We start from the raw sequence: 17,308 nt of genomic DNA, 5'->3' as shown, positions 1-17,308 counted from the left end.
CTGATTACTAGCGTATAGAAAAGAGGACTAGACAATAAGATTACATAATAGTATTATATACGGTGGAAGTTAAAACAAAAAACAAACAAAAAAACATTCCCAAATAGCGCATTGGCAGTGGAATTTGGGACTGCTGCCACCCACAGGTCAAATAAAGCATTGCACCAACATATACACCTTTTTAACTATTTCATGAGGAAACCGATGACACAATATTCTGCGTCTTTGTTACAAAACAATTAAAAAAATAAGGTTTACGTCTTAGAATAGTAGTAGTAGTTCCACGTGCTTCCAAAATCTAACCTAATTTGTGGTTAAACATTCATCCTTGAAAGTAGAACTCGACAATCCACGCCCCGAAGCGAGAAGGGAGAAGGTTTCATAAAAACAAAGAAGCAAAGGAAGAAGAAGAAATAAGAGAAGTAGAAGAGGAGACGAGGAGGGGGAAGGTTACATTTGGTAGGAAGTGAAAGTGACTACTTTTCTGAAGTAAGTCTGAACTTTTCTTTCCGATAACTTGACAGTTTTAATCTCTTTAGCTTTGTAGTTAGCTTTAGCCGTTAGCTTCCAACACCGTAGAGCAGCGCTCATGTTAACGGACTGCGGCTACGGTCAGTGGATCAGAACTACCGATCCTCTTTATCTTTGAGGAAAATATTGAGCAAACCTGTTGTTACTTTAAGTCGTTCACAAGCACTTCGGAGACACGCGCGGAGTATATAAAAGGTGTATTTTTTACACATTTTCCTATGTTCTAGATGTACTACTATCGATATGGAACTTCCGAAGTCAGCTGCTGCTACAAGTACCTGATGTTCAGCTACAACATCATATTTTGGGTAAGATAAAACACACACCTATATCTATATGTTCGTGTGTTTACGTGGCCATGTGCCCATATATGAATATGAATTTGCACATGTCCCATGAATGTTTAAAAGGAGACCTACGACGATCTGTACTTGTTGAAGTGTTGCGGTGTGAAACTGCACTTTAGTTTTTTCAAAGTCAACAATTTGAAATCAAATTACCAGGAAGTGTTGTTGGGACATAAAGTGCGTCATTGGGCAGGAAATGGAAAAAATGTTTCTCGTGAAGCGTCTGTGCTACTTACTGTGATGTTATCAGCACCAATATATCATTTCTCAAGGTTGAGGTCCATGCTGCAGCCTGCAAAAAGCAACCTGTTGTTTCATCTGATTACTTTTTATCTCTTCACATTCTGCAGCTGGCAGGGGCAGCCTTCATTGCTATTGGGTTTTGGGCATGGAGTGAAAAGGTGTGTGAACATCAGGATATTATCAATATGAATGTTATCTTGCTGGAGGACAGGATATTGATTATTGCTCTCTGCTGGTTATTTATGTTTAAAGGGCATTCTGAGGGATCTGACTCAAGTGACACAACTACATGGTTTTGATCCAGTCTGGTTGGTGCTGTTGGTCGGCGGAGTCACATTTACGCTGGGCTTTGCTGGCTGTGTGGGAGCTCTCAGGGAAAACATCTGCCTGCTGAAGTTTGTACGTTTAAGAACTAGTGATGGCAAAAGGCCCCATTCAAGTATTTGTGTTTCTTCATTTAGTTCCAATGCCATACTCGATCGTTAAAATATTATAATGTCAACATGCTCTATGTGTTAGGACCTTAATGGAATTCTCCATCAAGTTAAAAGATAAAGGGGTACTCCTGACAAATTTGCTGGATTCAGGTGTTTCATGTATTTTTAGAAAGTCAGTTATTGTCTTAGAACCATGGTCATTTGGTTCTAATTAAAACCTTTAATCATAAACTTTGGGCTTATACTGGTCTCTTTCTATCACCAGTTTTCTGGCTTGATTGGACTCATCTTTGTCCTGGAGATGACTGTGGCAGTTCTGGCGATAGTTTTCCAGAGTCAGGTCAGAGAGTGGATCAATGAGTTCTTCATTGTCAACATTAGAGCCTACCGAGATGACATTGACCTGCAGAACCTCATCGACTCCCTGCAGAAGATGGTAACCATGAATGAATGAATCCCTTTGGCTCCAGTGAATGAATGAATCCCTTTGGCTCCACCTCCTTTGCTTGACTGCAGAACATTAAAATAGATAAACATTCATTTTAAATCTAAATATTCTGTATATTACCCCTTTTTGATTAAGAAATATTATGTTCTCTTACAGAACCACTGCTGTGGTGCTCAGGAACCAGATGACTGGAACCAGAATGTGTACTTCAGGTGTAATGAAACCCATCTTAGCAGAGAAAAATGTGGGGTTCCATTTTCCTGTTGCATCCCTGATCCTGCTGTAAGTTCGCCAAGAATGAATATTAAATGATTCTCTGATTAGAGCACTGATTAGATAGTGATTGTGTGTGTGTGTGTGTGTGTGTGTGTGTGTGTTTAGGACACTGTGGTGAACACCCAGTGTGGCTATGACATCAGAAAAAAACTGAAGGTGAGTTCAAGCTTTCTGATATTTTTGTGATGATGTTATCAGACTATATGGTTCACATTAATTTGTTAAAGTTGGAACAGTTAAACAGTTAAAGTTGGAAGACTGATGATACAGTGAACACATTCTGTCCTGTTCTGTTCAGCCGGACTGGGAAAAACACATCTACATGAAAGGTTGCATTGCAGCATTGGAGGACTGGCTACCGAGAAATCTCTACATGCTTGCCGTTGTTTTTATTATCATCTCACTGCTGCAGGTACCTGCCACATCCAAATTTTAATGTGTGTCATCTGACAGAGGGAACACCCACCCAAACTTTAGAACCAGATTAGCCATTAGCTGATTAAAAACTGTCATACATGTACAGATGTGGTCAGGCTAGAAAATTGATGATGAAGCATCCTGAAAAGAATTTTAGTAAGGAATTAGTTGTAGTTAAGTCATCTGTCATTTGTGTTTTCATATTGATATCAAGGGGGGGGGGGGGACTACAGGTGTTACCATCAGTGATGTCTTAAAGGTAAAAGACAGTTGTGTTTTATTTAACCAGATGGTGGGAATTTACCTTGCGAGGACTCTGATCTCTGACATCGAGAAGGTCAAGTTCAGTTACTAAGGAGGTCGGACAGAGGCGGAGTCTAAGCCTGGTCTCTACCAAGAGACCCTGGACCAAATCTCTTCAGAGTGCCTTCTATTCCTTTTTCTCTTTCTTGTTCTATTACATTTCAGCCATGGAGTAATTTCAGATTGCTCTATTGACGCTGTTTGCTTGCTTCCTGCAGGTGTGTTTATAGACTCATTGTGATCTTTGACCTGGTTGGCTGGTTAAGATCGGTTCCTCTATTCTGCAATGATAGATCAGATTATTCGTATCTGATCACATCTGTATCAGATTGGAAGTGAACCCAACAAAAGTTATTGATGATTTGTTTAGCGGTCCTTGTTAGTACAAATCAATATTTAACATTCATAAGAAGAGGGTATAACAGTCACATTCAAAATATGGATAGCTCTCAAACTACAGTGGGCACTGTTAGAAATGTTTGTTTATTATTATTATAATATTTTAATTGGAACCATCACAAAATGCAGAATGTATGAAAGTACTAAATGAACAGAGTTAAAGCCCCAGGTCATGTGATAACATGTTGAATATGAAGAACTTTATCGACACTGGATTGATTTTGTGAGTCTTTATCCAAAGACAGTTGGAAAAGTTGTTAAAATGTTTGAGCCGATGGGGGGGGAAAAAAAAAACCTTTAATTTTGTCTTGGTGCATTGTTTATTTTATACAAAGTTTTATAGTTTGTATTTACAGAATAAATAGTCAGGAACTTGTCTTCTGTGATATTTTTACATTTGATATTTTAAACAACAAACTTTTGGAATAGCTAAACTTTGAACTGTATCGCGTCACTTCCGGTTGGTGTAATGCTGGACAGTGACCGGTGGGTGGCGCCACTATTAAACCTTCCCAGAAAGACGTGAAACCTGATCCGCACAGAAACAGTCTGGATCCCCTCCTCCCTCTCCTCCACTACTCTCTAAGGGGGCGGAGCCGGAAACGGGCAGCAGCGCCGCTCCGTAGTGTCTCGTCTCGCTCTCGGATTTTCTCGCTCTGTTTCTCGGCTGTCGGATCACCGGGAAGCGGCGTCTTCTTTAGGCGGCACAGGACAACAGATCTCTGGTTACCTGGACAGACGGACCCGGCGGGCAGACCCGCTTCAGTTGGCCTCTGCTCTTTTTTCATTTGCCGCGGTGGAAAAAAATAGACGGAGGCCCGCAGTACGTGCATAGCTTCCCGCAGGCCTCCAGCCCGGACTCCCTGCGTTCTCCAGGAAAATGGACGGATTCACCGGTAGTTTAGGTAAGTGCAAGACGCCGCTTTCGCACTCAAGATCACCCGGTCACGTAGACGCGCAGCAGTGGGACTCAGAAATCCGCACACGTCTTTGGCGGCTTTACACGTGTCACTGCTGTATTTATCAAAGATCGCACCGCCCCTCCGGCGGCTGCAGGGAAACAAAACCAACATCTCCTGGAGACGCATAATAGTTTGAACTCCAAAAGACCAAGACCCGAATCAGACAGACCCCAAATATCATCACTGGGATCAGAAAAGGCCGGAATTAGATAGAAACCCTCAAGATCAGGATCAGCTGGAAACTATAAAGCTCAAGACCAGTATTGGACAGAGAAAATAAAAGCTGTATTAAATGTATTGAATGTTTGTATTTTGCAGTGTTTCCGGAAGTAGCCAGAACCGCTTTCCTTTCTGCTCAACTAAACTTTTTACATATGAAAACGCAGCCAGTTTATGTGGGGTGTTACCATTTGATTTCTCTTCCCCTCTTTCCCTGGTCTACTTCCTCCTTTCTGTCGTTGAAATCTCAGTTCATCATTTTGGCATTACTGGAAGTCGGACAACTGTTATTTATGGTCCTGGGATGTCTGTAGGGTCAGCTGCAGCACTGAAACTATGAGGCAGGTAATGTGTTGATAACGGGCATTCATTCAGATTTGGGACCTTTACCAGTCACAGACCACCAGTATGTGGCCAGAGGAAGTTTCTGAACCATCACAACAGATTTTATTGATGCAGAATCATTAAAAGTTTTGGACCGATGTTAAACGTTCTGGATGCACTGTGGTTTAAGGACCAACGTTGAGGAATGCAGTCAGGTGTGTGTCTGCCTGCCTGCCCGCCCACATGCACGCGGACATGCAACAACATGCAGCACCTTCACCCTGCAACAGCACTTTTGATTGTCAAACAAACTCAGCCAGATGTTATCGATAACTGAGTTAGCTCCATTGCTACATGCTAACCCCACGGGGAGACTGCGTCAGCTGGTCATGAAAGACAAACCCAGCTCACCTTAGAGGCGTGACCTTTACATCTCTGTCCGTCTCGTCACAGATGACAGCATGTCTGGTGCGAGCGTCTCGGACGTCAACGACCGCCTCGCCGCTCTGGAGCTTCGTGTTCAGCAGCAGGAGGACGAGTTGACGGTGATGAAAGCTGCCCTCGCCGATGTCCTTCGCCGCCTCGACGCATCGGAAATTTCAGCTGCTTCTTCAAGCAAGAAACAACATGGAAGCAAAAGTAAACAGTCAACATAGACATTGAGAGAGCTGTGTTTGTCTGCAGTTTTGCTTGAACTGTCCAGTTTGCGACGCGATCGTTGTTGTTTTCCCTGCAGCAATACGACTGCTGCAATGGCTCCTGGCCAGTTAATCAGTCACAGGCTGAAACAGCACAATGAAGCTGTTATTCCAGTAATGGAGATTTGCTTCCTTCTGTAGGTGGCACTGCCCTGCGTGAAGCTCACTCGATGTCCTGCATCACTAACGGAGGAACATCTGCACGAAAGCGAGAATCCACATCCGTTACCAGGAAGGAAACTCTTTCATCTGCAGCAAAGAGGTATAAAAAAACCTGACACGCACACACCAGGTCATTATCTAAAAACACTGCAGTTTCAACATGACAATAAATCTTAGATAGATAGACGATTTGGCCTCTCGTCTTGATGTGGTGTCTCATATTTGACAGAACAAACTGTCAGCCCAGATCCTCATTACTCTGAACAAATGCTTCACTGACTTCAGTTAATATTGAATATTAAATTTGATTTCTTTATCTTTATAGAAGTGAGATTAATCTGATCCACTTTACATCATATTAAGCATCACATTAAAAAAGTCATTTTTCTCTTCGACAAATTGGAGGAAAAAAATCATTAACCAAGTAAAAAAGAAGATCTTTCAAGATATTTCAGTGTCTGTGACAATACTTAATAAATGTCTTTTGGCGGCCATAAATGCTGAACTTTCTACTCTGACTGCTAATGAGGACAGAGAGATGAGAGTCCTGCATTGCTATGGTTTTAAGGAATAAGAACCTCGATTAAAAAAAACCAACAACAAAACAAGTTATTTTGTATGTTCGGGTGTAATTAATCCAGTTTCAGTGCAGCGTCACCAAAAACTGAGAAAGAAAAGAGAGAGAAGTAAATCAAAGCTAAAACCTAGAGGACAACATTTGGTGTTTCAGCAATAATAACTAACTTCTAGGACTACAGCTCTTCCTTGAATCTTCAGTATCTTACCAGTAATATTCAAATTCACCCAGTCGGTCAAGTCAAAACAAGCATCAGCGTAGATACAGACTGGAAACATCCTGTTAAAGTATCATTGCTCAACGTCTCCCACAATGGCAGGATTGAGCTGAAAAAACGGATCATTAGAAGTTGGAGCTGGATTTAATTCTGTTAGCCGCTAAACTAAGATCAGTAGATGCTATTGGTACACACACACACACACACACACACACTCTTTAAAAGGATGTAACACCATAAATTGAAGTGGTGCCTGAACTCTTTTTCCCCAGTTGGACTCTGCGTTGCGTTTCCATGCTTTCAGGACAGTCGGCTCTGCTGTTTTTAGTGAGACTGTTGACATTTTTCTGGTCCTGGTCCTGATCACGGTGGAAGGTTTTCATTTACTGTTCAGTACATCCGGTCCGGCCGGTCTCTTACAGTCCCGGTTTCATCCACAGTGGAACAGACAGGAAGGAGGAGGTCGGCGTCCAGCAGTCGCAAAAGGACATTTGTGGTTTGAACTCCCGTAGTTAGAGTCAGTAGAACCTGAGTAGAATCAGATGGTGTAGGTTAGAACCAGTAGAAGCACATGTTTGTGGTCTCTCACCATCCTGATTTCATCCACAGTGGAGCAGACAGGAAGAAGGAGACCAGCAGCGAGCGGTCTCAGATGGAGGAGATCAATGAGAAGGAGGACCTGCCCCCCTCTTCTCCTCAGACCCCCCAAACCCCCCAGACCCCTCAGACCCCCCAGAGGCCAGCTCAGTCTGCTGACAGCAGTAAAGGCCATGCTCTTCCCAAAAGGTTCCGCTCTGTTCTGTCAACTCTTCTGAAGTTCTTGCTCTGTGTGGTTACTAACCCCGCCCCTGAAGACCCAGAGTCCGCCCTCACCTGAGTATCCTCTCCAGCTCAGGTAGAGTCTAGATGGGCCAAACACAACTGATCATTCAGGGTTTGGTGAGGGAGCAGAAAGAGGGCTGTGGGTCCTCAGGTGCAGGTATGGGCCCTCATGGGTTCTCCTGGAGATCAGGTTAACAGGCTTTTGTAGATCTGAGTCTCTGCTCCCAAATACTAATGTTTGCCCCTCCCACTTTTCCTTTTGGACCTTCTCTGCAGCAGTTCCTCTAACTGTGCTTCAACCCCCAAAGCCTCCTTGCAGTAATCCCGGAGACCTCCCAGTACAACTAACGTTCTGCAGTATCTTCTTCTCTTAAGCTTCTCTGACTCCAAATCTTCTATGCTGTTTGCTGCTTGAGGTTACTAAAGCTTCTAATGAGGGTTCCGCTGAGGACTTCCTGCTGCAGCTGGCTTTCACCCTCTGATGGTTGTAAAGTTGCTGCTACCATCCTGGATGTTGTTTCACTCTGAGTCACTGAAGTTTATGTGGTCACAAACTGGGGCACTTCTGACCTGTTGCTCTGATGGCGTCTCTCTAGCAACCAGATCCTCTGTTGATGAAGCTCAGTGACTTGGAGTGTTTCTTCTAGAGCACTACTGTGACACTGTGTGTGTGTGTGTGTGTGTTCAGGGGGCCCAGTGTGAAGCGGTCCTCAGGTATGGAACGTTCTCGCAGCAGCAACTGGGACACTTCAGATGAGAACAAGAATAAACTGGTGAAAGCTGCATCCACCTCCAAGCTGCTGGCCAAAGTGGTGAAGAACGCCGAGCGGTATGTGCACTCGCTATGCTGAATTAGTCAAAATACAGCTTCGATCAAATCAAACTAGGTTTAAAGTTAACTAAACTAACAGACGGGAAGCCACTGACACACGTACCAGAAACACACCCGAAAGATCTGCATATACTTTTACTTATGCTTAAGTTAGCTCACTACTTTTTCCCTTAAAATGCACTTGGAACAAAAAAAATTAACATCAAAATATTTTTCTGCCTGTTTCAGACACAAAGACACAGTTGTCAGTCAAGGTAAATCTGATTTTATGTATGTTATTGATTATCGGTGAGGTCATCAGTATAATCATTGTCATTAACATCATCATGTTTTCAACAGCCAATAGGAAGCCACTGTTGCCGATTAAGATGTCTTTATGTTAATGAGTGTGATTTTTGTTAGTGTTTTTTCTGTTTGTGTTATTGAGGATGCACATTAATGTTGTTTTCTTTGCAAATTTATAGTTTGTCTTTTTTTGTGTTGTACATTTGTCGTCATTCATTGTTTTTTTTATGTTGAATGATGATGTCTTTGTCTTAAACCAGCCAAAATGTCAACACGAGAGAAAAACAGTCAAGCTGGTAAGTTCCGAGGAGAGGCGTGAACAAGCGAGTAGGCTAAAACCATGCTAACATCCTAACAGCAGCTGATGTAGTGTTTTGCTTCTGCCCTGGACCAAATGCATCTCTCTGCTTTATTGTCAGCCTTGCTTGTTCACCTGCTCTCTTCTTCAGCCTGATCAGGTGATAGCACACCTGTCTGTGCCTCCTCCCTTTTTTTTAACTACCTCCATAGAACCATTTGATTTTTTTGCCAGCACTACCTGAAATTGTAATCTTCCAGATGCAAACCAACATCTAAATGTGAAGCCTGTGATTGGATGCTGTGATCAACCTCTCATTGATTGACAGGCCATTCAGCCAATCCTGGATGTACATGATTGTTTCCAGGTGTGAATCTGTGGAGGTAAACGCTGACACAGCTGGTGTGTCTGTCTAATCTTCTTTGCCTGCATGTTAGCCACTACTCTTCACTTGAAACCCGTCCTCCGCTTTATCCTCACCCTCATTTTCACCTGAGCCTCACTTTTTTGTGTTGTGTCTCTCTTGTTTCTGGATGAACTTCCAGGTTTCACGTTGTTGCAGTAGTTTTTGATGATCGTCACCCTCGTCTGTCACGCCTCCCTTAGTGTCAGCTTTGTTTCTGGCCTCTCAGCTGGGGTGAAACAAAACTGTCAGGGTGTATTTTATTATCATATAATGATTTATTTGTTTCCAAATAAATTACAGGCTTTAGTGTTGGTTTTATTGATCACTATCAGATTTTCACAAGGATGTTTTCTCAGACCATTAGTTCACAATCAAGCCTCTCTGAGCAGAAAATAATAGTTTATGATAATAATTATAACTGATTGTCATCCAGACCAAATCTCTTGGAAAGATTACTTCTAATAAAGTACAGATTGTGTTTTTTATCCTCTCAATGTGTGTGTGTGCGTGTGTGTCTCTGCAGAGGGGAACCACATTAAAATGTTCATGCGTGGTCGTCCAATTACCATGTTCATCCCATCAGACGTAGAAAACTATGATGAAGTTCGGACCGAACTTCCTCCAGAGAGGCTGAAGCTGGAGTGGGTGTATCCTTGAATTATACGCTTAATCGGAGTAATGATCTTTCCCACCCATGGAAAACAATGAGAGCAGTGAGCCATCTAACCTGGTTTGTACACTAACTGCCAGTTACAAAGGGGAGGCGGCAGAGGTGGAAACACTTTGACAAACCCGTTTGTGGCTCTTCAAATGATGGGAGATTCACAAATGTTTGAACAGAAATGTTGGATGTTTATGTCTGGAAGCAGACGCACTGTAAACATGTCATTTTCAGCTCGTATTCCTCACTTTTTCCTCTGTGAGAAGGCTAACTGATCAGAATGAGCTATTTTGCTGGTGCCAATAACATTTCAAAATGGGTGTATCCATGATGCTCCTTGACCCTCTGTAGCTATGGCTACCGTGGCAGAGACTGCAGAACCAATGTTTACCTCCTTCCAACCGGAGAGATTGTTTACTTCATCGCCTCCGTTGTCATTTTGTTTAACTATGAAGAGCGGACTCAGAGACATTATCTCGGACACACCGACTGCGTCAAGTGGTGAGAAAACAATCACATGACAGTTGCACTGCTGTGCGGTTGGCTGGTCTGTGTTGACTCTGTCTGCCTGCCAGTTTGGCCATCCATCCTGATAAGATCCGGATCGCCACGGGACAGATTGCAGGAGTGGACAAAGATGGAAGGGTACGGACTTAAAAAGATGATGTCTTCATCTTCTGCACATAGCAAAAACAAAAGGAGTATATAAGATGTTACAAATATTGATGAAAATTGCACCTGAAGGTTCACAATAATCAATAATGTCTATGGTGATTTCAGCCGCTGCAGCCTCACGTTCGGATCTGGGACAGCGTTTCTCTCTCCACTCTGCAGGTTATTGGCATCGGTACATTTGAGCGAGGTGTTGGCTCTCTGTCTTTCTCTAAAGCTGTGAGTATCCAGGTGCATCCTGGGAACTGAAGTACATTGGTTTTATATTTTTCGCTAAAAAATGACAGAAACTCTGCAATTCACCGAGGTTCTGTTTTTGTCTGACCCTCTTTCAGGACTCCGGTCACCACCTGAGTGTTATTGATGACTGTAACGATCACATGTTGACAGTGTGGGATTGGCAAAAGAAGTCAAAGATTGCTGAGATTAAGGTGATCAAGTTTTTAATTTCCTTTGTTTTCCTCCATATTTTCACATTAAATTTAATGATATAGAAAAATGACACAAGATAAATGAAGTTCAACAATAATAATAATAATAATAATAATAATGACACAGGAGTTGATGGTGAGTGTTTACTGGTTCTGACTGGTGCTGTTTCAGACCACTAATGAGGTGGTCCTGACTGTGGAGTTCCACCCCACCGACCCAAACACTATTGTGACCTGTGGGAAGTCCCACATTTTCTTCTGGACCTGGACTGGGAATTCACTGGCTCGTAAACAAGGAATCTTTGGGGTGAGTTCACATTTTTAATCTTTGTTTTTCCCTTGAAAGTTAAAATAGTCATCAAGAGGTGAGGTGACTGCTTGGCACAGAGGGCTTCCCTGCAGGTATATAGTTCCCCCTGGTGGGCCGGAGCCCGCACAACCACTAATGAGCACATTTAAATTTAACAGCTGATTATAATTGGTACTGCAGGTCACTGGTCCCATGAGTCTCAGCAGCTTTCTGACCCTGTTTCTTGTGTTGTAGAAATATGAGAAGCCAAAATTTGTCCAGTGCCTGGTCTTTCTGAGCACTGGAGACATTCTGACTGGAGACTCTGGAGGAGTCCTGCTGGTATGGACCCGGAACTCTGCCGAGGCCCCTACTGGGAAGGGCCCCCGAGGTAGAACCTGCCTCCTGCCTGCTGCAGTATTCATACCCTAACCCTAACCCTGGAAATATGGAGTTTATCAACACAGTAATGCTGTCTGGGTATAAAATAAATTCAGTACTGTGATTCACCTGTACACTTGTGTGTCCAGCATTTCAGATCATTCGCCAGGTCAAGGGTCACGAGGGCAGTGTGTTCTGCATGTGTGAGATGAGGAGCGGAAGTGTGCTGACTGGAGGAGGGAAAGACAGAAAAATCATCCTGTGGGACCACGAACTACGAGCTGACCGTGACATCGAGGTTGGTCACACCGCTGCTGTTTGATTAGAGGATGACATCATTCTGAGTCTGGTATCATGTGTGAAGTCACGCGTGTTTGTGGGTCTCGACAGGTCCCAGATCAGTATGGGACCATCAGAGCTGTATCAGAGGGGAAGGGAGATGAATTCCTGGTCGGAACATCTCGAAATTTTATCCTGAGGGGAACGTTCGAAGACGGCTTCCGGGTGGTGGTCCAGGTGAGGATTAGTGATGTTGCTGTGATGTCGTCGGCACATGAGGTAGTTTGCCTCCAGATGGTGATGTGTTTGAGCACTAAGTGCTATTTGTGATGTGTTCAGGGTCACACAGATGAGCTGTGGGGTTTGGCCTCTCATCCGTTCAGGGACATGTTTCTGACATGTGCTCAGGACCGTCTGGTCTGTCTCTGGAACTCTGTGGATCACAGTCTGCAGTGGAGTCGCACGCTGGAGGTCAGCAGACAGCTGGTTGATGGTTTATGAATGATTGATATGTCATTGACAGCGTTGTCCCTCCCTCAGGAACATGGACACTGTGCAGACTTTCATCCCAGTGGAGCTGTGGTTGCCATAGGAACGCACTCAGGAAAGTAAGTATGGCTTTTTAGGCAACCTGTCAGTTGGTTGTTGGAGTCAGCCGCTAACGATACACAGAACGGTGACACATGGCTTCAAGTGGTTTTGTGAATGGTGCCTCAGTGGACTGAATTGGTCTGTCTGTCAGATGGTACGTTCTGGACGCCGAGACCACTGACCTGGTGGCAATACACACCGATGGCAACGAGCAGCTGTCTGTGATGCGCTTCTCTGTAGGTGGGTGGAGTCCAGTCAAAGCATTCTGCGTATCAGTAAATAGTTGGACTACATGTCCCACAATTCCTCTGTGGTTGTGCAGATGGCAGCCTGCTGGCCATTGGCTCCCATGACAACTTTATCTATCTGTACACCGTCTCTGAGCGAGGGCGCAAGTACAGCAGATATGGGAAGTGCTCAGTAAGTCTGCTCCTCTTTTCTTCTTATGTTTCCCTTCTTCCTTTTGCTCCTCGCTGCTCCTGACACCAGGAGATTCATCAGTTTTAAAAAGGTTTAAATCCTTCTTGCAGCTGTAAGCACGCCACGTGTCGCTAGCAGACACATTAGCTGCCAGACTCAGATGTGTCAGCTGATGAAAATGTTCTGATGGTTTTCACAGGGACATTCCAGCTACATCACACACCTGGACTGGTCACCTGATAACAACAACATCATGTCCAACTCTGGAGATTATGAGATCCTGTACTGTGAGTACTGATATTAATCTAGTACCGTGTGCTTCAAGTGCTGTGTGGTAAGAGTTTTGTTTTCAGGGGACATTCCAAATGGATGCAACTTGATCAGGAATCGTTCAGAGTGTAAAGACATCGATTGGGCAACCTACACCTGCGTGCTGGGTTACCACGTGTTTGGTCAGTAAACCTCATCACGTGTCCAAAAACATGTGGATGGTTCATTTACTGTAGTGTACTTTTTTGTACTGATGGTATTAGAGGTGAGATGACACAGGTGTGTGTTTCAGGCGTGTGGCCAGAGGGTTCTGATGGAACCGACATCAATGCTCTGATCCGATCTCACAACAGAAAGGTCATCGCTCTTGCTGACGATTTCTGTAAAGTTCACCTGTTTGCCTACCCGTCCTCCAGGGCCAAGGTGAGGCACACAATTCAGTCTTGCTCTGTCTTGTGGGTCTTCAAAGATCGACATGCATTTGTGTGTTTGTGTGTGTGTGTGTGTGTTCACAGGCTCCCAGTCATAAGTACAGTGCCCACAGCAGTCATGTGACCAATGTCAGCTTCCTGTATAGAGACAGCCACCTGATCTCCACGGGGGGGAAGGACATGAGCATCATGCAGTGGCGTTTGGTTGAGAAAACCTCGCTGTCTCTTACCGATGGCCTTCTCTCTAACCCCGCCCCACCGCAGCCTGAGTCTCTCTTAACTCCTCCGTCTCGCGCTGCTGCCACGCCCACACAGGAACCTGCTCCTCCTGCAACAACCAATGGGACCCAAGATGGATCCTCCCCGGACACTCCGCCTCCGACAGAGTTAACCCCGCCTTCCTCTGAGTCAACCCCGCCTCCCTCAGACAGCACAGTGAGTCTGAAGGACAGCCTTGAGCCAAGCGATGATACAGCCACACCTAGCGATGAGGGGCTGCCCCCCCTGACCCCCCCATTATAGAAAGAACATGTGTTTGTGAGAGTGAGTGTATGTGTACACGCACGTGTCTGCAGAACTTTGTCGTTTTTTTTCATCATCAGTTTAAATGAAATGAGGTCACAGTGTAAAACATCTGGAGAGTGTGATTTACCTGAGCAGGTATTGGGGGAGTTGGCATCATCTGGCGTACTTGTCAGTCCGTTGCAGTAAAACAGAAAGTGTTGGAAAAAGAATAGAGCATAAAGAAGCATAAAGTGTGTTTTAAGAGTGTTTTGAAATTGTGCTCAAAGAGATAAGATTAGTGGCGACATTTGGTTTTTATCACATTTTTTCTTAACGGTCTCATGATGCTGCTTCACTGTTAACTTTGTATATTTAAAAGTTTACTCTCAACAAAAGCCCTACAGGGAAGGGACTTCTGTATGAAATACTTCTAATGTGAAATGTGCAGGAAATTGGAAGTGTGTGAGAAAGTCGGTTTGAATTTGAGTGTGGTCATTGAGCCAAAAAATTGTGGGACAGTGATCTTGTGTTGTGAAATGCACACAGTTAAACTGATCACTTCTGGATTTAAGAAAAAGTAAATAAATGTTGGTGTAAATGGGAAGTCAGCCTCCAGAGTAATTACTGTGACCAGGCAGTGGATTGGCGTGAGATGTCTCTCCACAGAGGATCTGTGTTTGTGTATACTGCAGATGTCTGTGTGTATATTTTGTTCACCACCAGGGGGCAGCAACTCTTAGCTACACTGTAAAGAATTCACACATCTCTCAACCAATCAGATCACAGGAAAACCCGAGCTACTCTTCTGATTGGCTGGTTTCAATGACTCATTAACTGCTGATACTTTTGTCTGTTCTGGACCATTTCTCTTCAAAATGTTTGAATGTGATTGTCATTTCAGGGGGCGGGGGCCTTATCAATGAGGGGGCGGGTCGTTTTAAAATTACTTCTAATGAATATCTTCATTTTTTTGTATGCTCAACTCTGAAGGGCTTTTTTCACAGTTCAGGGAGTTCAGGGTGGGGGTAAATGGGGCAATATTCGGGTTAAGGTTAAGGGCGGGTTTTTGTTTTGTCTTTTTAGAGGATTCAAGACATCGATACCTATGTTGATAATATTCATGTGACTGTTTTGAGCCAATCTTGTTTTCTCATGCATTCCTGTCAGATGACAGACTGTACTGAAGATTTCAACTGAAATAAAACTGTTTTAAAATTTTAATGTTGCCAAGGAAATGGTCCTTTTTATTTTCTCAAGCATCATCACCAGGTAGTTATGATTCTTATAGCTGGAAGCTAAAGGCAGTGAAGACTGAGTCAAGTTGCTTTATTCCCTTTGGGGTCATGGGGAGGGTCCACCCCTGCATGAGTTGCTAGTTCATCACAGGGGTGGGTTTAGTACCTTGGCAGTGAAGGTGTTCTGATGAACTAGCAACTCATGCAGGGCTGCTCTGGCAACTTCCCCTGCTACCAGAACACCTTCCATGTTTTGCCTGCACCGGGGCTCGAACCAAGAGCCCTCTGCTTCTCAGCCCAGTTCCTTACAGACTGTGCTACCGCCACCTGAAAAGGCTCTTTTTGATCTAAAAACCCAACCATTTCATACAACTCAGGTGAAAGAGTTTATTTAATTTTTTTTAAAAATAGAACAAACTCTTTAGACTTTATTTTTGCTCAAAATATGATTTAAACTCAAGACAACTAAAAACTCCTGAGTGGGGCTCAGCCACGCTGAGTTATGGGAACTCTCCCTCATGATAATTTTGGAGGGCTGTGGTGGGTTCAGGCGTTACAGAAGTCTGTGAAGCAGCAGTTCCAGCCGGCTCGAGCGCAGTTGTCCAGTGCCGTGCAGCCTTTCTCTCCATTGCCTGTAGAAGAAGACAACAGATAAGATGTAGAAACCATAGAAGAAGAAACAAACTCCATTTGAGTTTCCCGGTGACCCCAGGGTCAGGCCTGCTGTCCCCAAAATAGGTGGAAAAGGCTGGAGGAACCAACCAGAATAGTGACAGGAGGGAGAACACAACTCCAGCTCAGGTGTTCCGATATGCAGGAAAAACACGGCACAGTGGAAGTTGATTATTGTTTTTTGTGCCTAATTTGCGGATGCCTCACCTCGGGTGTAGCAGGCCTGTTTGGTGTCACTTCTGCAGTCCAGCTGCATGTCCCTGACCATCAGGAAGTCCTCGCCCTGACAGCGGATTCTAAATTTGGCAGCTGCAACACAAACACACCTGTCACACGATCATACCTGGCATGCTTTTCTCTTCTGTTTTGAAACTGTTTTTTCATGTTTCATGTACGACTAGATTCAGAATCTCTGGGAGGATAATTCCATCTGTCGTCAGTCAATCAACTTTAACACCTCGGGTAAAGTTCAGCTGAGTAAAGAGAGAATTCTGTGTTCAATGTTTTCCACATTGGGAACCAGTAGGCACATGAATCAACGGCTGGCTCCTGTTTCCACTGCGGGTCACTGTCCCCGAGGGGAGGGTACAGGCGGGCGACACAAAGGGTGTGAAGGAATTTGTGAAAATGGGATAAAGAGCACAATGAAGGTGATGAGGCTAAAGCCCAGCCATGATTTTACTTTTCTAAATAAAATCACCTGCAGACATGTGTAACAGTCCTCTTTACTCTAAAACGTCCAAAATAACTTCAGTTTTCTCACAAATAGGCAACATTTTTAAAGGGTTCTTAGTAGTTAGTAGTTTTTAGTAGTAGGTTTTACCTGAGCAGAGCGGCAGCAGCACCAATAACAGCACCAAGAACACCTTCATCGTTTGAGAGTCGACTCAGCAGACTGCAAAAAACTGAGGCCAAGGAAATGTAGCTGGACTTTTATCTTGTCCTCACACACACACACACACACACACACACACAAATGGGAAATGGGTTGTTTGTCTGAAATTTAGCAAAGTCATGAAAGACCTGAAGCCTCTTCTGATTGGTCTGTGTGTGTGTGTGTGTGTGTGTGTGTGTGTGTGTGTGGTGTGTGTGTGTGTGTGTGTGTGTGTGTGTGTGTGTGTGTGTGATAACAGCTCTGTGGACAGAAGCTCCTCCCACCTGACTCATGTCTGAAGGACTGTTTGAACTGCGTTCTGACCCACTGGTCACTGACTGGCTAACACTCAACAACATCAGCATATTTTGTCTACTTTGATCGCAAACATTCGA

General features: G+C 44.1%; 3 protein-coding genes and 1 long non-coding RNA gene across 8 annotated transcripts; 2 read left to right on the top strand and 2 right to left on the bottom strand.

Moving 5' to 3' along the window:
* The first annotated feature begins 227 nt into the window (after positions 1–227).
* On the top strand, positions 228–3,778 carry tspan14 (tetraspanin 14). 2 transcript variants are annotated; one of them, XM_057046644.1, is made up of 9 exons: positions 228–489; positions 759–839; positions 1,229–1,279; positions 1,374–1,520; positions 1,824–1,994; positions 2,163–2,288; positions 2,388–2,438; positions 2,581–2,694; positions 2,989–3,778. In XM_057046644.1, the coding sequence occupies exons 2-9, from the start codon at positions 759–761 to the stop codon at positions 3,052–3,054; spliced, it is 807 nt and encodes a 268-aa protein (XP_056902624.1). In that variant the 5' UTR covers positions 228–489; the 3' UTR covers positions 3,055–3,778. The 2 variants fall into 2 exon arrangements, with proteins under 2 accessions (XP_056902624.1, XP_056902625.1); XM_057046645.1 differs by having other exon boundaries at positions 477–611.
* LOC130533347 (uncharacterized) lies at positions 3,489–5,438 on the bottom strand. Its single transcript, XR_008952549.1, has 2 exons — positions 5,318–5,438; positions 3,489–5,187 (listed from the first exon to the last, which is right to left on the bottom strand). It is a non-coding gene; the product is annotated as an uncharacterized LOC130533347 (long non-coding RNA).
* Positions 3,947–15,353, top strand: LOC130533344 (echinoderm microtubule-associated protein-like 4). Of its 4 annotated transcripts, XM_057046639.1 has the most exons (24): positions 3,947–4,306; positions 5,360–5,545; positions 5,746–5,866; positions 7,170–7,346; positions 8,071–8,211; positions 8,443–8,468; positions 8,760–8,795; positions 9,727–9,850; positions 10,216–10,365; positions 10,440–10,509; positions 10,645–10,755; positions 10,872–10,967; positions 11,140–11,274; positions 11,512–11,647; positions 11,787–11,935; positions 12,028–12,153; positions 12,256–12,387; positions 12,457–12,524; positions 12,659–12,747; positions 12,830–12,927; positions 13,127–13,214; positions 13,281–13,379; positions 13,490–13,620; positions 13,713–15,353. In XM_057046639.1, exons 1-24 carry the CDS (start codon positions 4,282–4,284, stop codon positions 14,148–14,150), a joined length of 2,952 nt encoding a protein of 983 aa, XP_056902619.1. In that variant the 5' UTR covers positions 3,947–4,281; the 3' UTR covers positions 14,151–15,353. The 4 variants fall into 4 exon arrangements, with proteins under 4 accessions (XP_056902619.1, XP_056902622.1, XP_056902621.1 ...); XM_057046642.1 differs by lacking the exon at positions 7,170–7,346; XM_057046641.1 differs by lacking the exon at positions 8,760–8,795.
* Positions 15,354–15,740: 387 nt separating this feature from the next.
* wu:fj16a03 (uncharacterized protein LOC335475 homolog) lies at positions 15,741–17,038 on the bottom strand. Its single transcript, XM_057046646.1, has 3 exons — positions 16,863–17,038; positions 16,247–16,348; positions 15,741–15,999 (listed from the first exon to the last, which is right to left on the bottom strand). Exons 1-3 carry the CDS (start codon positions 16,909–16,911, stop codon positions 15,914–15,916), a joined length of 237 nt encoding a protein of 78 aa, XP_056902626.1. The 5' UTR covers positions 16,912–17,038; the 3' UTR covers positions 15,741–15,913.
* Positions 17,039–17,308: the final 270 nt, after the last annotated feature.

The sequence above is a fragment of the Takifugu flavidus genome, chromosome 11 (genome assembly GCF_003711565.1).
Source record: "Takifugu flavidus isolate HTHZ2018 chromosome 11, ASM371156v2, whole genome shotgun sequence".
In the NCBI taxonomy this organism is placed as follows: Eukaryota; Metazoa; Chordata; class Actinopteri; order Tetraodontiformes; family Tetraodontidae; genus Takifugu; species Takifugu flavidus.
This window is presented reverse-complemented; position numbering and strand designations above follow the sequence as displayed.

Coding starts and splice junctions, on each gene's coding strand:
- tspan14 (XM_057046644.1), top strand. CDS start 759: ATGTACTACTATCGATATGGAACTTCCGAAGTCAGCTGCTGCTACAAG. Junction 840..1,228: donor GCTACAACATCATATTTTGG/GTAAGATAAAAC, acceptor CACATTCTGCAG/CTGGCAGGGGCAGCCTTCAT. Junction 2,289..2,387: donor GTTGCATCCCTGATCCTGCT/GTAAGTTCGCCA, acceptor GTGTGTGTTTAG/GACACTGTGGTGAACACCCA.
- LOC130533344 (XM_057046639.1), top strand. CDS start 4,282: ATGGACGGATTCACCGGTAGTTTAG. Junction 5,546..5,745: donor GAAACAACATGGAAGCAAAA/GTAAACAGTCAA, acceptor TTCCTTCTGTAG/GTGGCACTGCCCTGCGTGAA. Junction 12,748..12,829: donor TGTGATGCGCTTCTCTGTAG/GTGGGTGGAGTC, acceptor GTGGTTGTGCAG/ATGGCAGCCTGCTGGCCATT.
- wu:fj16a03 (XM_057046646.1), bottom strand. CDS start 16,911: ATGAAGGTGTTCTTGGTGCTGTTATTGGTGCTGCTGCCGCTCTGCTCA. Junction 16,349..16,862: donor GCTGCTGCCGCTCTGCTCAG/GTAAAACCTACT, acceptor TTTGTGTTGCAG/CTGCCAAATTTAGAATCCGC. Junction 16,000..16,246: donor ACAGGCCTGCTACACCCGAG/GTGAGGCATCCG, acceptor CTTCTTCTACAG/GCAATGGAGAGAAAGGCTGC.